Source organism: Ochlerotatus camptorhynchus, unplaced genomic scaffold, assembly GCF_037179485.1.
Source record: "Ochlerotatus camptorhynchus isolate MF236.1 unplaced genomic scaffold, CSIRO-AGI_Acam_v1.1 ptg000185l, whole genome shotgun sequence".
Classification (NCBI taxonomy): Eukaryota; Metazoa; Arthropoda; class Insecta; order Diptera; family Culicidae; genus Ochlerotatus; species Ochlerotatus camptorhynchus.
The window spans coordinates 3991765-4015220 of NW_027040675.1; the positions used below are offsets into that span (position 1 = coordinate 3991765).

General features: G+C 42.6%; 3 protein-coding genes across 14 annotated transcripts in view; all 3 read right to left on the reverse strand.

Moving 5' to 3' along the window:
• Positions 1-23456, reverse strand: part of Nrx-1 (Neurexin 1) — a 559574-nt gene that overhangs the window by 262646 nt on the left and 273472 nt on the right. For all 12 annotated transcript variants that reach the window (XM_065223155.1, XM_065223149.1, XM_065223152.1 and 9 more), the window contains one exon: positions 9679-9814. In XM_065223155.1, the coding sequence (XP_065079227.1) occupies positions 9679-9814 (136 nt within the window). The remainder of the gene's footprint in view (positions 1-9678; positions 9815-23456) is intronic.
• LOC135702175 (uncharacterized) lies at positions 1002-3468 on the reverse strand. The gene has a single exon (XM_065223200.1). It carries the CDS (start codon positions 2216-2218, stop codon positions 1148-1150), a length of 1071 nt encoding a protein of 356 aa, XP_065079272.1. The 5' UTR covers positions 2219-3468; the 3' UTR covers positions 1002-1147.
• Positions 5935-7443, reverse strand: LOC135702115 (uncharacterized). The gene is made up of 2 exons (XM_065223115.1): positions 6436-7443; positions 5935-6371 (listed from the first exon to the last, which is right to left on the reverse strand). Exons 1-2 carry the CDS (start codon positions 7405-7407, stop codon positions 6132-6134), a joined length of 1212 nt encoding a protein of 403 aa, XP_065079187.1. The 5' UTR covers positions 7408-7443; the 3' UTR covers positions 5935-6131.

A 23456-nucleotide genomic window follows, 5' to 3' on the forward strand; every position in this document is an offset into this window, starting at 1 on the left:
CCAAGTCATCGAGCATGACGCATCAGTGTTGATCGGATATGCAGAAGCAGACTGGGCATCATATAGCAGCGATTGAAAATCAATAAGCGGATACCTTTTCAAGGTCTACGGCTGTACCGTCAGTTGGGCAAGCAGAAAACAACAAACTGTGGAAATGTCATCAAGCGAGACTGAGTATGTGGCTCTAAGCGCTGCGGCATCCGAAGGAAGCTCCATTAGGTGTACTGCCAGCTGAAGAACCATTCACAATATACGAAGACAACCCTGGATGTATTGCAATGGCAAGTTATACTGAATATAAACGTGCTAAGCACATTGATATCAAGCACCACTTTTTGCGGGGCCAACTTCTGGCTGGAACTTTTCGTGTGGAACCAATAAGAAGTAATGGACAGTTAACAGACCCATTCACAAAGGCACTCGAAGCTGGACGGTTCCGTGAAATGAGGTTGCTAATAGGATTGGCTGATTAAGAGGGGGTGTCCTGTACAGACTCAAAAAAAAAAAAAAATACGCAGTGCAGAGTAGTGCCTGAAAACTCAATACAGTTTTTCCTATAACTGTCTCAGATTAGATGAGCAGTTTCCGTGCTATGATTTATTGAAAAATATCGAATACGCCATTAAAAAAATAGGCTTGTGTCAAAATGCCCTAATTCCAGCACAAACTTGGACCCTAGCGAACAATTATGCAAAGTTTCATGGATTTTTGTGAGGTAAACTCTGAAATTTGTTTATTTTTTCGCTATTTGGCCTTGGAACTGCTCTTGAACAGAATCGTCGACCTTGATATCAACACCCATATCAATTCAGAACTCTACGGATTCTACGAAAACTTGAAATACTGTACATCAATTTACTGCAGGAAACCAATCAGCACGGTCAGCACCGAGTAGGCGAACCACACCACCTTCCGGCAGGTGACCAACGACATCCCGAACATACTCCCGCAGGTAAAGCCGACCTTCTTCTGTGTGCGCTCCATCACGATCAGTATCATCTTGCGGAGCTTTATGTATCGCCATCCGAACGTTCTCGAGTAGATCAGCTTGTCCGTCCAACCGGAGCAGTACAGATGGTAGTTGATGGCAGCAACCTATGGGAGAGTTCAACTTGATAGTGGTGAACGCATCGCCGGTGAACGAAGATCAACAACCTACCTGCTCTTCCATTTGATCGCACAGGAACCCGAACAACAAAAGGTTGAACAAGTTGGCAATCGCTGCAAAAACGGTGAACACAAAGCTAGAGTCCACTTGTTGTCGAGTGAAAGCATATATCAATGTACTGAGAACGATGACGATGAAGTCTATTCCCAGCTGAATCAGGAAGTAGATCTTCAGTTGCTGACGGAATGTGGCTGCAGTGTTGAGCAACGTTTGATGCCGTTCGACGCAGCTAACGAATGCCTGTTCAAGTTTGTCCCAATGATTAGCAGCACTACGTACTGTTTCCTCGAGCGATCCAACGTCTTCAAAGATGCGCTCAAAATCTAAGCCGAGCAGTCGGAATTCCAGGGTCAGTGCCGGAAGAATCGAACAGACGACGATCATTGAGTAATGGAACATGAATGTCAGCACGACTACAGCGATAGGGATCAGAATGGCGTTGAACATGTTGATCAGATCGTTTTTATAGAGAAATATCGGGGATCCAGATCGGCCGTTCAAGGACCATACCACCGTTGGAAATAGGTTCTGCATTAGAAAGATGAGCGTGAATCGATTGATGGTGCGGATTGGTTTGCTTCGGCGTTCATCTGGGGTGTTGCGCTGGAGATCAAACAGGTAGATCCAGATCTGCTTCAAATCACCACGGCAGACCGCTAGCGAGATCCATAAGATGACGCAAAGTTGCCGACTAAACGTCATAAATAGAATTTCGAAGTGTTGATTCATGTTGAAGGGCTTGAAGAAAATGATGGAACTCGTTTCGAGTAGTGTGTAGACTATTGCGATTGTAAGTAGGACGTACTTGACTGGGTGAAGCCGGTTCAACTCACTGTTAGGATTATCAAAGATGCCGACCAAGCGATTGCAAAACATCATGACTACGAAGGAGTTGTCACTGTCACGGAAGGATTGGTACTTTCCAACGAGGTAGAACTTGACGTAGCGAAGAATCCCAATCATGGTGAGCGTCTGATTTGAACTGAATGGTTGCGTTATTGGAAAACTATGTACCGACCGATAGTGACATATGCTGGAATTCCCACCCATTTTAACTCGCCCTGTTCAGTGAATTTCGATCAAATTAACAGTTCAAACTTCCCTGAAAGTTATTGGATAAACATTTCCACTGCAATTATCACAGGAAACTTTCTACCCCAGCTGTTGACGAGCCCCGTCCTTCCGATGAAGGTCACCTACACACTTAGAAATTTTGATGTAAATTTAGGTGATCTGAGACTGACATAAATGAGCGTAAATTTTGACATAAAATTGAGTCATAATAGACGTGAAATTCAGCTCAATCAAACGTACTTTCGAACTTTTCAGTCTCGGAGCACTTAATTTTATATGACATGTTTGTTTACGTCTCATCCTTTATGTCAAAGATGGATTCCATCACGTGTAAGAATGGGTATTTCTAAGTGTCAGAGGCGGCCATTGACAAACTTCTGCCGAAATTTGGAATGGAAAATCCGATGGAGAAGGGCCTTGCGTTTCCCGAATTAATCAACCCTACCGCGAGCTGCTTGGCAGTATGATGTACCATATGCTAAGCGTCAGACCTGACATCTGTTATGATGGGAAGATACCAGCAACGCCCCAGCGATAGCAACTGGCAAGCTCTGAAGAAGATTGTTAGATATTTGAAGGGGACCAAGTCATCGAGATTGTTGTTTCGCCGCGAGCATGACGCATCAGCGTTGACCGATATGCAGATGCAGACTGGGCTTCAGATAGAAGCGATTGAAAATCAATAAGCGGATACCTTTTCAAGATCAACGGCTGTACTGTCAGTTGGGCATGCAGAAAACAACAAACTGTGGAAATGTCATCAAACGAGATTCTGTACGTGGTTCTAACATAGAGGTAACTCTAAGACTAGAAGGTCCCGAAATAACGTGCTCAACTTTTTGGCTCAGCTCTGGTACTCTCTTCGGTCCCAAGCTAATCGATTCACCCATCAAACAAGCTCGAAACCCCAAACCCCCAGAGAACAAGTCTAACCAGATCTCCCCAACATAGTGATCCGAACAAACGGTCGAAATCTCCGCGAGACGCAGAGATAACGGTCGAGATCGGTGGACAGCCGGAGGAGCAACCGAAGGATTGACCCGGGCTAATCAGAGCCATGAATAGCTTTGGGCCCCTCCCTAGGTTGCTTGCAATCGCGGGACAGCTCGACACCATCATTGAGTTCACGAGCACGCGGAGCAACATCGCGAAGGACCTAAAGCAGGCCTTGCGACAGCTCAGCGCAATCGTGAACGAGGCCCAGGACGACCACGAGTGGCTTAGGAAGCGACTAGAGGTCACCGAGAGAGCGGAACAGAACGAGCCGAAGTCTTCCCAGACGGACGCCTTCACCTTCGCGGGCAACAACACGATGGCCAGCGAGGCCCTCCACTTTGCCGTTACGCAGGGATAGAAGCACGATCGGCCCTCACCCTCGCCAGTAAAGGGCGCGGCACGCCCTAAGAAACGGAAAGTCTCTGCCCAGGTGGAGTGCGTGGCGGTTGCCCATCAGTCCACTGCAACAGTGGACGTTCCGTAGAAGAGGGCTGAAATAGTGAATGGAAAATCAGTTGAGAAAAATAGCGGCTCCAAGCAGGGTGGTAAGCAGGGCGGTAAGAAGGGCGCTCCACCGAAACCCCCGAAACCCCCGGACAAAACTGCCCCCAAGAGCAGCTCTGCCCGGAACAGGAACAAGACGAAGGGCGAGGCTCTCATCTTCAAGATGGAAGCGTCGAAATACGCGGAAGTCTTGAAGAAGATGAGAACGGACGAGCGTCTTGCGGAGATGGGCAGCAACGTGAAGAGCATCAGGCGCACTCGTACAGGCGAGATGCTCCTGGTGCTCAAGCGTGGCGCTAAAGACCACGGACCAACCTACCAGAAACTGGCAAAGGAGGTCGTTGGTAATGGGGTGCAGGTGAAGTCGCTAGTCACGGTGCTCAGGGAGCAGTGTCGAGTCGAGGTACCGCAAAGAACGATTACCTTAAGGAAGGGACTGTTTTCCACCCAAGTGGCTACCGTCAAGCTCTCGGCAGCTGATGCCAGAAAGGCGGTACCCACAAGGAGGGTGCGAGTGGGCTGGTCGGTTTGCCCTGTGAGTATTCCCCGACCGGTTGCAGCTTGCTTTAGGTGCTTCGGTCAGGGCCATGTGGCCCGTGCCTGTAAGAACACCGACAGAAGCAAGCTATGCAGATGGTGCGGCTCGGAGGGCCATAAGGCGCAAGGTTGCCAAAAGCCGCCGACGTGCACTATATGCGCGGAGAAAGAGAAATCCCCTACCAACCACATAGCAGGTGGCCCACGCTGCCCACGGGCCAAGAGCAATGCTGCCCCGGCAAAGAGCATGCTCAGCCATGTTCGAGGTAGGGCAGTTGAACCTGAACCACTGCTCGGCTGCCCAGCAACTGTTGTAGCAATCGGCAGCGGAATGGGGAGCGGATGTCGCAATCATCTCCGACCCGTACCGCGTCCCAACCGACAACTGGAATTGGATCACGGACGCGTTGGGGATGGCGGTGATATGCACGATGGGGAGCTTCCCCGTTCAGGAGGTAGTCGTGTCTAACTCGAGCGAGGGATTCGTGATCGCCAGGGTCAATGGAGTATATTTAAGTAGCTGTTATGCTCCGCCCAGGTGGTCTATCGAGCAGTTCTCGCAGATGGTGGACAGACTCACTGCGGTACTTGTCGGCCTTAGACCGGTGGTCATTGCGGGCGACTTTAACGCATGGGCGGTGGAGTGGGGCAGCCACCACACCAACCAGAGAGGATGCATCCTACTGGAGGCAATGGCCAAACTGGACGTAGTACTTGCCAACACCGGTTCGGTCAGTACCTACCGAAGGAATGTTGCAGAATCCTTCATCGACGTGACGTACTGCAGCCCGTGTTTGGAGGGTAACCTACACTGGAGGGTCGATAGGGTAACACCCATAGTGACCATCAGGCGATTCGGTACAGTGTGGGGCCAGGTGAGAGGCGAGTGGCAGGAGGGAATCCTTCCTGCGCTCGAGGCTGGCGGACGTCGTTCTTCGAGGAAGAGGTCTTCGGAGCAGAAAACAACAAACTGTGGAAATGTCATCAAGCGAGACTGAGTATGTGGCTCTAAGCGCTGCGGCATCCGAAGGAAGCTCCATTAGGTGTACTGCCAGCTGAAGAACCATTCACAATATACGAAGACAACCCTGGATGTATTGCAATGGCAAGTAATACTGAATGTAAACGTGCTAAGCACATTGATATCAAGCACTACTTTTTGCGGGGCCAACTTCTACGTGGAACTTTTCGTGTGGAACCAATAGGAACTTATGGACAGTTAGCAGATCCATTCACAAATGCACTGGACGGTTCCGTGAAATGAGGTCGCTAATAGGATTGGCTGATTTAGAGGGGGCTTTCAGTACGGCAAATCGGAGCATTTTGTGGCTGTAACAAAGTGCAGTGGACCTTGGATCGTTGATAGTGTGCGTTCCAGCCACATAACGAACGACAAGTCGTTCTTTGACAATCTGGACACGAGTGACATGGACTCATATCGGTAAGAACACTCGTGAAGTGTGGAGTAAATGAGGAATTCAGTTGTCCGTGATGTGAAATATCATCTACGCAGTGCAGTGTAGTGCCTGGAAACTCAATACAGTTTCCCATAAATATCTCAGACGTCATTTCGATTAGATGAGCAGTTTCCGTGCTATGATTTATTGAAAAATATCGAACACGCCACACACGAACGTGTCAAAATGGCCGAATTCCATCACAAACTTGGACCCTAGCGAACAATTATGCGAAGTTTCATAAAATTATGTGAGGTAAAATCTGAAATTTGTTTATTTTTTCACTATTTGGCCTTGGAACTGCTCTTGAACAGAACCGTCGACCTCGATATCAACACTCATATCAATTCAGAACTGTACGGATTCTACGAAAACTTGAAATACTGTACATCAATTTACTGCAGGAAACCAATCAGCACGGTCAGCACCGAGTAGGCGAACCACACCACCTTCCGGCAGATGACCAACGACATCCCGAACATACTCCCGCAGGTAAAGCCGACCTTCTTCTGTGTGCGCTCCATCACGATCAGTATCATCTTGCGGAGCTTAATGTACCGCCATCCGAACGTTCTCGAGTAGATCAGCTTGTCCGTCCAACCGGAGCAGTACAGATGGTAGTTGATGGCAGCAACCTATGGGAGAGTTCAACGTGATAGCGATGAACGCATCGTCGGTGAACGAAGATCAACAACCTACCTGCTCTTCCATTTGATCGCACAGGAACCCGAACAACAAAAGGTTGAACAAGTTGGTAATCGCTGCAAAAACGGTGAACACAAAGCTCGAGTCCACTTGTTGTCGAGTGAAAGCATACATCAATGTACTGAGAACGATGGCGATGAAGTCTATTCCCAGCTGAATCAGGAAGTAGGTCTTCAGTTGCTGACGGAATGTGGCTGCAGTGTTGAGCAACGTTTGATGACGTTCGACGCAGCTAACGAATGCCTGTTCAAGTTTGTCCCAATGCTTAGCAGCACTACGTACTGTTTCCTCGAGCGATCCAACGTCTTCAAAGATGCGCTCAAAATCTAAGCCGAGCAGTCGGAATTCCAGGGTCAGTGCCGGAAGAATCGAACAGACGACGATCATGGAGTAATGGAACATGAATGTCAGCACGAATACAGCGATAGGATTCAGAATGGCGTTGAACATGTCGATCAGATCGTTTTTGAAGAGATCTATCGGGGATCCGGATCGGCCGTTCAAGGACCATACCACCGTTGGAAATAGGTTCAGCATTAGAAAGGTGAGCATGAATCGATTGATGGTGCGGATTGGTTTGCTTCGGCGTTCATCTGGGGTATTGCACTGGAGATCAAACAGGTAGATCCAGATCTGCTTCAAATCACCACGGTAGACCGCTAGCGAGGTCCATAAGATGACGCAAAGCTGCCGACTAAACGTCATAAATAGAATTTCGAAGTGTTGATTCGTGTTGAACGGCTTGAAGAAAATGATGGAACCCGTTTCGAGTAGTGTGTAGACTATTGCGAGCGTAATTAGGACGTTCTTGACTGGGTGAAGCCGGTTTAACTCACTGTTAGGATTATCAAAGATGCCGACCAAGCGATTGCAAAACATCATGACTACAAAGGAGTTTTCACTGTCACGGAAGGATTGGTACTTTCCAACAAGGTAGGACTTGACGTAGCGAAGAATTCCAATCATGGTGAGCGTCTGATGTGAACTGAATGGTTGAGTTATTGGAAAACTATCTACCGACCGATAACGACATATGCTTGCATTCCCACCCATTTTAACTCGCCCTGTTCAGTGAATTTCAATCAAATTAACAGTTCAAACTTCCCTGAAAGTTATTTGACAAAAATTTCCGCTGCAATTATCACAGGAAACTTTCTACGACAGCTGTTGACGAGTCCCGTCCTTCCGATGAAGGTCACCTACTGTGTTGGAAGTTTTCATTATAAACCCCGTTTTTGCGCATCAAAAGACTGAAAGCCACATAACCTCTAACATAGTTCGTAACAGTCGATCCCGCCAAGCAAGTCACCTAGAACTCCTAAAATTTCCGAATCACCTTCGCAGATCGGCGTTCAGTTCAAATCAGACGGTCACCACGCCTTCAAAGGCAATGACAACTCATTCGTAGTGATGATGTGCTGCAACCGTTTGATCAACATTTTCGACAATCCAGGCAGTGACAGCTTCTACATTCAGTTCGAAACGGGATCCATCCCAACTAAAATTTTCAGCTTTATAAGCCAACTTTTCCAGCGTTGTGCTGTAAAGTAGCTGAAAACAAGCTGCAGATACAGCTATAAGCAGAAGCTAGCAAAATAGTTTAGGAGAGCGTTTACTCAACTGTTTCACAACGATTATTCAACCAATGTCATTCGCACTGAATAACAACAGCCAAAAAACGCTAATGTCTCTTTTATACACATACTAATCAACTTTCAACTTGTTACTGCAAAACAAAGCTAATAAAGTGAATATATTACTCATTTGATGGCTTCTACACAACCAACCACTCTTGCTGAATAACATAAACAGCAAAAGTGCTTTTTCATCAATTTAACATCCTGTACTCAGCTAATAAACTGTGTTAGAGCTACTCTGGAAGCATTTTCACAATCAAATAGGTTTATTTTTAGACGTGTGCAGTAACTAGTCGAGAAAAGTGATTCATGTGCACTGTTATAAAGCCTCTACTCAGCGATTTTGTTGTAGAAGGGCATGTTGATTTGTTTACATCAGTTCAAAGTGTTGGTGTACATAGTTGGTAGTGTCAAGGTTTGCTAATGCGGTCGTCTTGAGTTCGATTCCAGGTTCCGGTGCAAGGGTAAATAATTTGGTGATGACTTGTGTAACTAATTTCTTTTTTTTTATATCTTTATTAAGGAGACTTTCAGCCGTTGGCTGGCTCGTCTCTGCCTAACTAATTTCGATTAATTTGATTCACAGCCAAAGAAACTCAATAAATTCCTCCATAACAAAAAAGCGTAAACAGTATTTAACCCGGCTTCAAGAGAAAGGTGTGTAGTGATTATTGGATAACCGGGAAAAGGTTGAATAAGCGCCTTTCAAGTTGACACACAACTAAACAGCAGGATAACAGCTGTATAGAAGCGTTAATGGATATGCAATAAGAGGTTGTCCCAACCGTCCCAACAACCATAATTAACTGACTAAGTTCGTCAGATTTGCTTGTATAGAGGTTGAGTAAAGGTTTTCTCATATCGTATAACGTTTGCATACAGCTTGAGGGTGTATAAATGAAATGAGTAAAGCGTTTACATTGTGAAAATTGTTAGTTGGGATGTTCTTCTTCTGATCCTGCCTGCTTTACATCATCATCAGGTGATCAGGAGTTCCGCCTGCTTGGCTAAGACTTTGTGCGCGCCTCTTCGAAAACGTTGGGTCGCTTGAGGAAACGGTTCGTAGTGTTGCTAAGCATTGGGATAAACTTGAACAGGCATTCGTTAGCCGCGTCGAACGGCATCAAACGCTGCTCCATACGGCAACTGAAGACCTACTTCCTGATTCAGCTGGGAACCGATTCCCTCGTCATCGATCTTTTATTTAATTTTTGTTCGATTTAATTATCGTAACGACCACAATACTTCCACCCCATCGATACAAAAAGAAACAGTAATGCACGATTGGCTTCGCCAGACTATGAATATAGCAGCTATAGTACGAACCCTGGCCCATGATGAAAATGTATCCATGAATTTCAAATCAGTGGTTGTCTATTTTGTGGCAATCACTTCCGTCGTTCGCTGAGGCACGGAAAGGCTTATAAGCGCGGAGTGCAAAACTATTTGTTAGAAAGCATTTGAAATTTATGCGTTATTACCACGCTCAGTAGTAACGGAATGGGAGGAAAGGATAGTCCGGAATTTAGATTGAAAATTTCTCGCCTCTGCAGTCAGTAAATACATATATACAAACGGTGGCGGTGGCGGAAAGACCTACCTCGTTCGCAGTAGGGCCCCTCGTACTCCAGATTTCGGCACTCGCAGATGGGTCCGGAGTCGGTCGATATGCAGATGCCGCCATGCTGGCAGGGATCGTGCCGCTCGCAGGCGTCCGTCACGTTGCTGCGCGTTCCCTGGAAGAAGAGAGGAGAGACAGAAGAAATGTGTCACTTTGTAATATTGAATCGAATTGTGCATTTTGGGTTATAGTTGGTTCTTGGTTGTAGCTGATTTATGTCGATTGGATGTACGGTAGACTAGTTCAGGAGGGATTTCTTTTGGTCGAAGTAGGCTGTTTTAAGATGTTTCTTAGTCCATACAGAACATTGTTTTGAAGACACAAACTCATTTTAAAATATGGTTTTACAGTTTTTAAGCTTTTGTACTATCTGCTTACCCTTGGGTTGCGACACATCTAAATCTCAATTTATATAGATGAAAAATCTCAAGTTAGCGTGTCAATCTATTTTCATCACTTGCGTCTAAATCCATATAACTCGCATCGCTATCCACTTTTTTGCAGGAAATCTTCAAAATCTCCATCAATCCTCTTTTCTATCTAATAAGCGAGCGCGCATCTCACAACAGCAAAACGAAAATTTTCTTGTATCTTAATCACCCCCTTCGTCCTACCCCCTTTATAAGTTATCAAATTTTATTTTCGCTCGATTGATGATTCGATTGATCAAGAAGCACTCCTATGCGACTATACTATACTATGTGACTATGTTAGTTAACAATGGAGACGCATGGTAGACTTGTCACATAGGAGTATTGAGTGAAAAACCAAAGTTTTGGTAACTTCAAAAAATATAACTCAAAAACGAAAAAAAAAAAAAGAAAAACACTTCGCCTCCGAAACCGTGTTGAACCATAGAGGTAACTCTAAGACTAGAAGGTTCCGAAATAACGTGCTCAACTTTTTGACTCAGCTCTGGTACTCTCTTCGGTCCCAAGCTAATCAATTCACCCCTCGAAACATAGGAAAATCCAATAACCCCTCATTTTATCTGTCAAATTTTCATAGCGAATCAAAACAAACATTGTGTAGTACTAGAATTTCGACTAGAATGGGATACGTTAATCGTTTGCTTGGGACCAATAGGCTAGTCAAGTAGTGAGCCAATTTAAAATCGTTAGTTTCGTATTGATTGTTGGTTGAACTTCGTCCAATATGAACGCAAGAAAACGCTATTGAAATTTCGCGTTTTTTAATGGGCCATATTGATGTAATCGTAATTTATTTATTTGTCATAATCAACAGACTCAATGCAGTCCCAAAGTAGTTTATTTAGCCAAACTGAGTCAAACGAAATCCTGGTGGATGAACCCTTCATCAGAACCAGATGAAAAGCCAAGAACCTTCGGTGGTAGCATCTAGAATCGAACGGGAATATCGACGGATTTTTTCCGCGTTCTCGGTCGAGGAGCTTCTGGAATAATTTCGTCACATCCTCGACGATGAAATCCCAAGTTTACATCAAATAATGCCTGAAAAAGCGTGTATTGCCGTTCATCCGCAAGTATAGGGTCACTACTCCAAGGTGGTTCTGGAGTGGTATGCTGCCATCATGATTGATTTTGTCCCCAAGCTAATGAATCCTCCGAATTTCCCGGAATTTTGATCTATCTAAAAATACTGGGCAGTTTCAAAGCAGCGTTCAATCAAGAGGAAGGATCGAGATCTCGTTCGATCTGGAGAAATGTAATCAATGTTACAGCATAACTTTGAAGTTTTAACAAAAGTACTGTAAAGCAACCATTAATGGACTGTTTAAACTTATTGAATCACGAATTACAGGTCCTTTTGTGCGTACCAATTTACTTTTAGTCAGCCTTTATATTTAAGTTAGCCATGAGTATGTTAATAAAAAAGCTGAAAGCCTCCTAAATAAAGCTAAATTAATTAATTAATGTTAATAAAAAATATTGTTCTCTTCTTTATAGCCGCTATAGCGGACTGGTCGTCTCCATTCCATCCTCGTAACACCATAGAAAAAAAAAATCATAACTTTGGGATCTAGACAAGTTTTCTAGATCGCAGTCTAAGACAAAATCTCATTATTATGGAACGAGGAATGTTATCCCAGATGGAAAGATCACGGACATAAAACAAAATTTGAATGCGTCTAGGCCTTAAAATCTCGATCGTGAAAAATTAGGGATATAGGGATACATTTGAGAGCTTTGGACCATAAGACAAACAGATTGAAAAAAAAAACTGCGGCCTGAAATAATGTTCTATACAGTAATGAGCCGATTTTGTCAGCCCCTTTTTGAAAATCTGTTGTTCTACGAAACCCATCCGCTTTTCAGTGGTCTTATTGCACCAAAGTAGTCTTGAACATGAATGAGAAAGATTTGGAATTGCGGTTATGTGAAAATAACGAAAAATAAAAGTCTGATGCACGGAGGGGCAGAAAAAATCGGATCATTATAGAATGTAAGTTCACATTCTTTGAAAAATTTAAATGCTCCTTAAACATAGAAAACATTTTTTGATTATGGATTTTTTTTTCTAAGACCTGGACCTGGAAATTTATTTTGTACGAGAAAAATACAATACAATTTAACACTAAAGCTACCGAGTGCCAAAGATTTTTTAAGCTTCTAACCTTTGAAAAAAAGTCGAGCGCTAGACTAGACCATTTTTGACATTTTAGGCTAGGAAAACATTCAAGATCTCGAACTAAAATAGCCATAATATTGGGTCTATAACTTTTGTCGAAACCTCTGACCATTTTTGATAGGTCTATGACAATTTCGTGACCGAAAAAAAAGAAAATATTAGTGATTCCGTCAATATCAATTGGACAGTTAACGTTTTCTTCTGTTCACAACTCTTCTTGTTAGTCAGAATTTACACACGGATTTTTAATGAATCTTTTTAACTCAAATTTGATACCAAATCAAGCTGTGATTTGATGTGATCAAAACGATAAAGTTGAGTGTTGTGGACTTTAGTTTAGCACTCTACACGAAACGAAAATTAATTACTTTATTCATGTATTTCACTTATATATTTTTGCCAAAACATCAGCCTTATACATTCCATAAGACAAACCACATACGTCCTATAAGAATGCATAAACGGTATGTGTGACCATTTATACATTTCATTTGACACATGATCTTTATTAACTTTTTGCAAGGCTTCTGCTTATTAGTTGACTTATACATTTTATGAATAATCAGCAATGGAAATTTGCCAAAAGGTATAAGGGGATTTCTATCCGTGTAGTAAAATTATGGACGACTGTCACCACAAAACTGAAAAAAAGTTGTTCCAATCGAGCAAAGCTGGGACGGGACTTGACAATCGGGTAGCGATTTCGAGCCAATTTGCTGTCAAATCTGAGCCAGTTTCTGATTGGTCGATTTGACATTAGCAATCGTGGAATAAAAAGGACAGAGGGATCGCATCAATCTGGCTAGCAGTGATGCCGGAATCAATGTTGACGTGAATGGCATTGTTAATTTTTTTATATTTGCGAAAGGAAAGTTGAAAAATTGAGTGCATTGCGTGTTTTAAGCGTTGGATATTGTTGTTTGTTTATGGTTGTTTTTATGTGTTGAGCAAAAATGATGCACATGTTGCTAAGCTGCGGAAGGAACTCCGCATAAAATCCAAATTAATATAGAATAAATATTTTACATTCCTGGCATCCTTGGTCAACTCCGTCAAACACCACGCACAAGTTTCCGAATGGCATTCTTCAAAAACATTAAGAAGAGTGAGAAGCTCGATTGTCAAGTCCCGTCCCGGGAGCAAAGCAGTGAATTTTGACGGTTTGATTGGAACAACTTTTGACAGACGTCCATACTTTTACTTACACGCTTACTTCACCTTACTCACCGAGTGAGTCGATCGCAGTAAATTTTGTCTGATGCATTAGGTTGTCAAAATCTGAGTTATGTTGACTCACTTTTGAGTAAACTACGTTCTCACGTAGACTGAGTCAAATCCACTCGCTGGTATTTTCAGTTGCGGGGAGGGTTTTTGTTTTGATTTTCATTCAAGGAAATGGAAATTGCCTGCTCTGGATTCATTCTACCGGAGCAAAACACGGTTCAACACCGTTTTCCTAAGCAATTCGTACTTACCTGAAGGCATTTCAGCCGGTTTTGGGTAACATTTTCTATGAGGTTCCCTCCGACACAGCGTTGCCAGATATACCGATTTATCGGTATTTATACCGATTTTCACACTTGATACCGATGTACAGACGGCGAATGAGAACGACTCAAATTTGAGTTTAGTTCACTCATAATCGCCAAAAGTGCAGGAACTCAGTGATGAGTAAAATTTGTCTCATGGTTTCCTGTGGAAAACCTAAAAAATCTGCCGGAAAATGAGGAAATTGACGAAAATTTTATTCAGTCTCGGAGTAGTACCAATAGACTGAGTGAATCCAATCTTTAATTTTCTCAAATTCGGGAATTTTTCCCTGGAAAATCCTGGAAAAACCTGGGAAAACATGAGGCAAATTAACTCATCGCTGAGTTCCTGCACTTTTGGCGATTATGAGTGAACTAAACTCAAATTTGAGTCGTTCTCATTCGCCGTGCAGATAAGGTAACTCAGAATACCGATTTTTGAGTTTTAATACCGATTTATACCGATTTTAATAATAATCAAAATGATTACTGCTCACATGCGCTGAAACTATTGTGAGAGGCTTTTATTTATTTAAACAATAAAATTTTTGAGCCAGCTCTAAAAAAAACTTCTTTAAAATGTATTCTGCTTGATATTCTTTCGACTAATGCTTCCATTTCCTCGCCTTTTTTGGCTACCAAGGGGTCGAGAAACAGCTGATGGCGCATCCCGGTATTTCCTGTAAATTGGGAAATACTTTTATTCAGTGAACAAATAAATCCATCAAAATGTTAATTTTTCCTTCCTGAAATTTCTCTTATCTTCCCTTCGAAGTTTCTTCCAACTTTCCCAAGCAATTTTCGGTGTAAGTTATTTTCGAAGTTATTTTACAATTCCTTTCGGAAATCTATTTCGACTTCCCTTGGAAGCTTCTTCTGGCTGCCCTTGAAAGGTTCTTTCGTCTTCTCCCTTATCTTACCAATCAGGTTGAGGCCTTGTTGTCCTCTGCTGTCCGAAGAAGTCGTCTCCACTCTACTCGATCCATGGCCACACGTCGTCAGCCTCGTAGCCTACGAATGGTCCGCAGGTCGCCTTCTACTTCGTCTTCTCGCATCAGTTTTTTCAACTTCCCCGGAACTTCAGAAATGCTTCCAGAGATTTATTGCGGTTCCATTAGCTTCAGGAACACTGCAGGATCTTTTCAGAAATTCTTAAACTGCAGAATAGTTCGGACTTTTGGGTAAGTTCCGATAAATTAAAGACAGTTTCATTAACTGCTGTTGAAATTTGAGAACCCGGGAATTTTAGGAAAGTCCAGTGAACTCCCGTGAATTGAAGGAAACATCTGAAATAATTTGGAAACTTCACAAGTCCAAAGAACTTCATAGAAACTTAATGGTTTTCATGACACTTCCATTTGTTTCAGGAGAATTGAGGTAATTTTAGGAAAGCTCTGAGAATATCAGGACACGCCAATTCATGAAAAAAATTTAACCCCTAAAGGAGTTCCAAGAAACTCAGAGAATTTCCAAAAACTTCAGCAAAGTTCCCAGAGGTTCATGAAAACTTTGTAAACTTCAAAACAGCCCCATTAATTTCTGGAAAATTGCTAGAACTTTCAAGGAGTTCCAAGGAATTAAAGAATATTCCGAAGTGCATTTCAGGAATGTTCTGAAAACTTTCGAGAAATTGTGATTTATTTATTTATTTATTTATTTATTTATTTATTTATAAATATCAGGAATATTGCTGGATCATTTGATCATGTAAGGAACTTCAAGAACCACCCAGAATTCTATTTCTTCCAGATTTTTCCCAACTTCTCCTTCTGTTCCGTAAGCCCTCTGGCTTCCGCCTTTTTCCAGAAGTTTCTTCCAATCTACCTTAGTAAGTTTCTCCCAGCGCCTCCGAAAAGTTTGTTCCATCTTCTACAGGAAGTTCTCCCAGAAGTTTCTTTCATCCTCTGGAAGTTTCTCCATAAGTCATTCTCCGTAGGTTTTTTTCCGACTTCTATTGGAAGGTTTTTTCGAGCTTCTTATGACTTCCCCTGGAATTGCCTTCCAATTTCCAAAACTTTTCTGGTTTCCTGGGTGTGTTATCTGATTTTATTCCGACAGTTTCTAAAGTTTTCGTCAGAAGTTTCTCAATATTTGTCTTGGAAGATCCTCATCGGATGTTTTTCTAAGAATTTCCTGCAAATTTCCACCACAAGATCTTCTTCATTCTTTCTCTGGAGGTTTTTTCGGTATCATCAAGAGACTAGTTCAAATATTCCTGGAAATTTCTTCCGACTTACTACTTCGTTCTTAGTCCAAAGGTTTGAATTTTCGCCTACAAAAAGGCAAAAATATAAAACGAATTAAAATTGTGAATACCGATAAATACCGATTTTTTAAACATTTGATACCGATAGGCTGGAAAACAATCTGGCAACGCTGCTCCGACATGACTGGCATGACCGGAATTTTTTCCAAGTCCTGGATTTTGCTGACTGAGTGGCTTTTACTCAGCTTGACATTTCTCGTTTACTCAATTTTTGACAACTCGATACATCGGACGAAAGTGAGTACGATCGACTCACCTGGTGAGTAAGCAGAAGTTAGCGTGTATGGCGGACGACATCATGCACTACACTCAGAAAAAAATCTAAACTAACTGCTTTAAAATCCTCCCTAAATTGCTATTCGCCTATAGTTGACCCATAGCTCGGTATAAAGAGAGAGAGAATGCGAACTTAGTATAAACATGCTTTATGTATATAGATAGTGTAAAGTGCAAGTATGCTTTCGATGCTTTCCCAGGATTTATTTGCGTTTAGGGTTTGCTATTGCTGTCATTTTGATTTGCTTATTTTTAATTGTAAATGGATCAAAAGTACTGGAAAAAATCTCCAAAACAATACCGGCGAAAATAGACCGATACTTCAACTCCACCAATACGATCAAGCAGAATCCTGTTTCAGCCGGTGATCACACTGAAGAAGAAGCTACCGACGAACATTCGATTTCCGTGAATAATGCGACTGGTCCAGCTGAAGTCGAGGAGAGCGGCTGGGATGATGAAGACTTTGAAGAAGCTGAAAGCAACATTAGTAGCTCTACTGATACCGTGACCAATGTGACTGTGCTCCCTCCACAGCAAACTTCACATCCACCTTTGTCACAGGTGCTGAAGCGCTGTGGTCGGGAGCACAAACTTTCAGGCAAGTCTAGAGATTATGCTATTTCAAGCAAAGGCTTACCCTGTTCTCCATCATCGCAGATTGCTACATCCGATGGCAACATTCCGTCCAAAACCCGTTAAGTCGAGCAGCTAAGCAAATGGTCCATCCCTGGGACCTGAGAGGCCGACTTAATTCACGTGGTTTGGTTTCTCAGCAGCGGAGTGACGAGCGACCCACAATCCCCGATGACGCAATTACGCTTCAAGAAGGAATGCGATGCATAAAGAAACGTGAACCCTGGCGGAACTTCCTAAGAGTAGGCAGGTGATCCGTTGCAGGTGGGTGTTCAAAACAAAGCTGGATGCCGAAGGAAACCTTGATCGGAGTTCAAGGAGTTCTCGCAGCGAAAGGGAGTGGATTATGACAAGACATACTCCCCCGTTGTTCGTCATAGTTCGCTGCGATATCTGTTCGCGATGGCAGAGAAGCACAATCTGGACATGCAACAGTTGGATACTGTTGCGGCTTTCCTCCAACGCGTACTGATGGAAGAAATCTACATGGAGCAATCTCCGCTCTTTGTAGATCGACGAAATGTGCCGTCTAAACAAAGTACTGTATGGGCTGAAACAATCCAGTCGCGTCTGGAACAAGAAACTGGATCAGATGTTGAAGGGTTTCGGGCTGACCCAGTGAAGTACGATCCTTGTGTGTACTATCGCATCCAAGGTTGGTAGCATGATATTCGTAGCAGTTTATGTGGATGGAACGCCAATGAATGGACAGAACAGGTGAAAGCAATTTTGGATGTCACTTCCGCATGAAGGATCCAAGAACTGTCTCGGAATTCGAATCACCTGCATAGAAGATTCGATAGCGCTCGACCAGGAAGCCTATGTGGAGGCGATGCTGGACAAATTCAGCATGATGAACTGCAAACCAGCAAAGGTACCGCAAGCTGACGAAGGACATGTCACCGAAGAGCGATGATGATGGGAATCAGATGGTCAACATTTCGTAATTCTACAAGTGGCTTCCATGTTGCAGGGAGCAGCTATTTCTATCTATTGCCTTATCGACCTGTGAGACAGAGTAATTTGAAGAGTGCGGTCCAATTACCATCAACTGCGACAATCAGAGCACAATTCCGTTGGCAAAAAATGTCGGCTACAACCCTCGGACCAAGCACATCGACATTCAACACCATTATATACGGAATGCGCTGGAAAGAGAAGTCGTCAAAATCAAGTATGTCGATTCGGAAAACCAACCCGTCGATGGTCTCACGAAACCGTTAAGCTGGGTTTAGACAGGGCAAGTCAGTTGATCAAGTCAATTGAATTCAACTGACTTGAATACGAATTGAACTTATAAACCAAATGTCAAATGATCAACTCAGTTGAATTCAATTGGCTTGAAAAGTTGAGCCTGGTTCAACTTTTTTCAATTCAAGTGAGTTGATCAAGTCAGTTGAATGGCATGGTTTACACGTTCAATTAGCGTTCAAGTCAGTTGAATTCAACTGAGTTGATCATTTGACTTGCCTAGTCTAAACCCAGCATTACGGTCGACCAGCAGATGGAAATGATGTGAAAATGATAATGACGTTTTGCTACCTGTCAAATCGTATGGAATATTTAGTACATCATCAGTTTTGTAATTGCATATCTGCAAAAAAGGTGTCGCATGGCCCGTTTTACCTTTGCGTAAATTCATCAATCAGCGAAATAAATTTTCTTCATTCTGTTATAACACGTGTAACGAACAAGTCGTTATATTCTCAAGCTACAATATTATTGTTTGGTCCTCCGCATTGTTCTTCGTCAGCAATTCTAGATAAACATTTCAAAAGGTCCTATCTGCATTGATCGATTCTCTTCATCGACTTTCTCTTTCGTCAATAACTCAGCTGCAAAACCTTTCCCTGTTGTATTTGACGTTTTTGACGCTAGATAAGAACCTCCTTTGTCAAACTATGTGGTAGAATTAGCGCGAAATCTGTTTGCATAGCAGTAGTTATGAAAAGAGAAAGTCGATGAAGAGCAGATAGGACTATTTGAAATGTTCATCGAGAATTCTTTCGGTCGATGCGTCGTCGATTTTGGAAAGCAATCGTTTCATGATGAGTGTGTGAGTGCTGACTACGTTTTGCGTCCATTGCGTCCAATTGAAGCGCTCTGCCCCTCCCCCCGTTTGTGATATTGCCATGCAAAGAAACCACTGGAAGCGGCTCCCGTTCTGATGGAGGAGGCTTTTTGGATGGCGGAAGATAAAGTGTTTATTGTATCTTTTGACAATAGTTGCTCCGCTTTGCGATAAAAGACATTTCAGTTAAAGGTCTTGGGTCACTTAGCGAACTTTTGGTGTTATTTATGGTCAAAAAATTTCAGTTAAATGTAAAATGAGATTCATACATTAAGGTTCAATTTACTTTGATGCATTTTTTAAAATTCAAAAGCAGTTTTTTTCGAATAATTATTTTAGATTGCAAAAAGCTCGCGTCATTTTGTGTACAATATCAACAGTAATCGAATAGTGCGAGCTTTTTGCAATCTAAAATAATGCGTCGGAAAAAACTGCTTTTGAAATTTTCCAAAAAGCATCAAAGTAAATTGAACCTTAAGGCTGTGAACCATTTACCGAGTTAAATTTAACTCGTGGTTAAAAGTGACATTTCGAAAGTTATTTTCTATGTTCGAAAACCTCTGTGCTGTCGATCGACCGGTTTTCGAGGAGAACTAAACAACGGTTGTTAAAATTTAACTTATTGTCTGTCAGAAGTAACCACGCTCGGATAGCAGGGTTTATCGATAACTTTCCATCTGTCAAATTTTAACCAAAAGATAAAATAATCCACCAAATGGTTCAGAGCCTCAGTCAGTGTCTGTTTTTATCATTATTTACCATCAGACGCAACGAGCAGCACTTCAACCCAGTGTAGATGATTTGCGTTTGTTTTGAAAATCTTCGCTGTCACGTACGAGCGAAATGAACAATTGAGTTTATTATACATCAAACGAATACGCGTTTGTTGATATTCACCAGTGCAACCCAAAATTGTCAAAATTAGAAGCGATCCTCAAAAGCAAGTCAATCAAATTCATTTTGGGCTAAATAATTTGTTGAGAATTACTAGAAACCAGCAATACTGGCAACCCGGACATGTTCCACAGCAATGAATAGTAGCTTCCCGTTCTCTCCCATGGTGATCGTTATCAGTTTTCCTTATCACTATCTAGGGCGCAAACTAGATGAGGATAGGACTGATCGTACGCGATCGGTATTTCTCTCGGTCTTCATATTCACCACTGACCCTAGGTATCGTTTCAATATACCAGGGCACAGTTAGTTAGCTATCGATCGTGCTCCAAATAGCAGCAAATAAACAGTTTTTGCAATCGAACTCCGTCGGTCAATAAAGTGTTCGTTTTCTATATTGTCAACGCGAGTGTTCATTTATTCAAGAATAAATATTTCAAGTGTCCGAAATAAGGGTCCCCTCCACGGTACAGGTAAGAACATAATTATTTTGAATATTGCCGACATCAGAGCCTAAAAGCTCGATATTATCATCAATTCAGCATGTGAAAATCATTTTCCATCGATCTATGTGTAGAGACCAACACAACCCGTTCTATAGCGCTGTGTTTGTGTAATATGAAAATAATCATTTTGCATTTGATCCTCAAAATCGTCCCCACCAAAATGAAGACGAATATTAATATTGACAACAACAGAGGCGATAATGAACATCCAGTCACAAACGAATGAAAACAAATGTTGATTTCGATTCTCACAGGCTGCCTTGATCAAGAGAATGTTGTTATGTCAAAATTCATATTCATGCAGGTAGTTGGTCTAGCTGTTAAGGTTGTCTTCATTTTCAGCTAAGTTGAGTGTAGAAGAAATGATTTTCATCAGCACTGCGTTCAGTTTACACGGAATTCTGAAAAAAATATTGTGCCAAAGATGGATGTACCTTCCATCTGAATTCCAATTGATGATAACCTTATCTTTCCTTGGAAATCGTCCGAAGTTTGCCAAGCAATACACTATCAGAATGCTATCCGAAATTAAATTTGCAATGCAAAATTCTATTCAACGTCGAACAGCTTTTCTCGAACGGTCGTTGCCAATCTGTATCTTTATGAAATATGCTCAAAATTCCCTTAAGGGTTATAGAAAATCGTTTCCTACCTATGAAGAAACAGAATCCCACTAGCAAAACATCAGACACTCAATGAAGCACCAAAAACCACAAATTCTTCCGTTCTTTTAATCAATCATCCAGATCGACCTCACTGGAGAACAATTAATCCTATACGAGCCACACAGCGCCGTTCGACCCTCGTCAGGCACATTGAGGAAAGCCGGAGGCGTAGGCAGGAGAGAAGTCATCATCGGTTTGCGGGTCTTCCCAAAGGTGCAAAGTTTCTATGTTCGCCAACAGATGGCACCGTACCGTTTTAGAATTTCCTAATCTCGCTGACTGTTCCAAGAATCCATTTCACCGCATTCTCTCCAATTTGAAACTCTAAAACCCACAGGTGAGTACCATCCGGAAAACCTCTCCTTAGTATATATATATATAGAGTCGGGGCAGTCGTAAATAAATAATTGATTGGAAGAATCAATCGATTGCCGGTTTTTCTTTGGCCTGATGCCCCAAGTGCTCGTTATAGCAACGCACAGAAAAACCTCCCATTCTCCAGTCTCTCTTTAAAACGACGGACGACGAAGGTTCAAGCGGACCAACCAATCAACCGACGATTTTGGACTTCCGCAGAGGAATCGGGCGTTTGTATTTTTAGGGCATATGGACGGCTCTTGTATACGACCGGAGATCGCCACTCTAATCCTTTTAAGATGGGTGGGTTAGGTTTTATTGCCTGCCGGCAGCTTCCGTGGGCGGTTAGTGCACAAACAGGAAATTGAGCAGCTGAGCAAATTTCAGACGATGTTTGAAATATTGATATTGAAAATAAAAAAGATGCATGGTGTAGGGGTCGAAAATGGATTTCATTGCGTCTCTAGACTCTAAATTAGGTCGGTTATGTTGGAATTAATTTTATCACTCAAAAATACTGAATATTGGAAATGCCAAAAACTTCGCTTGCATGAATTTAAAAACACTGGACTTCAAACAGTCCAAAGACATATCTTAAATAGGGTAAACACACAAGGAGGCAAAATTGTTTTTCTGAAATCATAAAAAAAAACACCAGGAAAACTTTCCAAATCGCTTCCATTATTCCAAGCAAATGGAATCCTTATAATTCCATTGTTCACCGCCAAACGACCGGCAAGCGCAAATCCCGAAACCGCACCGAATGTGCAGGCAGGGACACAAGCTGTAACAAATGGAAACAGATTAAGATAAGCCCCGCCTGGATTGCTGCAACATTTCTATCCTCCAACTGTATGTTTTTTTCATCTTTCAAACCTCCCTCGGCAGCAAGTGTCGCTAAATTCAAATAAAAATTTCCTCAACCAGACCAGCAAACACGATCCTTTTCCTGTTCCTTTTTTTTCAGTAACAGCTGGCTCAAATGTTCTTTTGAAGAAAGCGGCAAAAAGTTGACGAAGGTCTACTTCGCCGGTCACACATTCCGGTTCCCATGTGTGAGCAGAATTTTAATCGCAGTCGATTTTCTCTGCCAATGTCCCCCGGACTTGATTTTTCGGTTTTTGCTCTGCCCTGCCGAGGTTGCCGTTTCGCTTTTTTCTCATGCTTATGCGGTTTCATAATCGGTCGGTCGTTCGATCGCACGTGTCAGTGTTGTTTGATTCGGGGCCGCCATCTGTCGGATTACATTCCAATTAGAAAAAAAAAACAACTCAGCCGGACTATCTTCGTCGTTGGCAAAAAGCATCGACCTGTGACTGATGGGGTCTGAAAGGTGAATCTTCTGCGAAGGAGTTTCCTTTCGAATGGACAGAAAAAGGATTGCGAGCCAGACAATCAAAAGGTGTGATGATCCATCGCAATTCTAGGAAGTCGATGGAAATTGACGAGCTCGAGGAGCTTTGCCTACCTTTGGGGCTATCATTTTCAATGAATTGGTTCTTTTGACGGTTGGAAAGGTTCGTTGAAATTGATAACTACCGAAAAACATCGCGAAAACATCGATTTTTACCCAAGCGACTTCAATGGCCCGCAAGCAACGAACCCTGCAATTTTAACCAATTTTACGGACAACTTGAGCACATTCACCCTCCCATCATCCGACGACGAGGTTCTTAAATTATTCAAAAAGAAAATCGCAAAGATTCCAAGCACGCCATAAATTCTTATCTCTCAATTGAACCCAATCAGCAATCGGAGCCGGTTTCATCTTCGGAACAATTTCCCAATCCACTCGACGACGACGACGACGACGACGACGACAAGGACGATCAAGGGGGTATCGTAAACTGGTTTCCTGCAGCGCACCCTGCCCTAAAAACCGTTTCACAAGCTTGTTGCACACAAGCCTCGCTCAATCAGAAGTGCCGGCGGAAAAACCTCGCCTCA

What these genes read in the sequence shown, in the direction of transcription:
- LOC135702115 (XM_065223115.1), bottom strand. Translation starts at nt 7,407, where the DNA reads ATGATTGGAATTCTTCGCTACGTCAAGTCCTACCTTGTTGGAAAGTAC. An exon ending in GCGATCAAATGGAAGAGCAG is followed by an intron (nt 6,372 to 6,435) that starts GTAGGTTGTTGA and finishes ACTCTCCCATAG; the next exon opens with GTTGCTGCCATCAACTACCA.
- LOC135702175 (XM_065223200.1), bottom strand. Translation starts at nt 2,218, where the DNA reads ATGGGTGGGAATTCCAGCATATGTCACTATCGGTCGGTACATAGTTTT.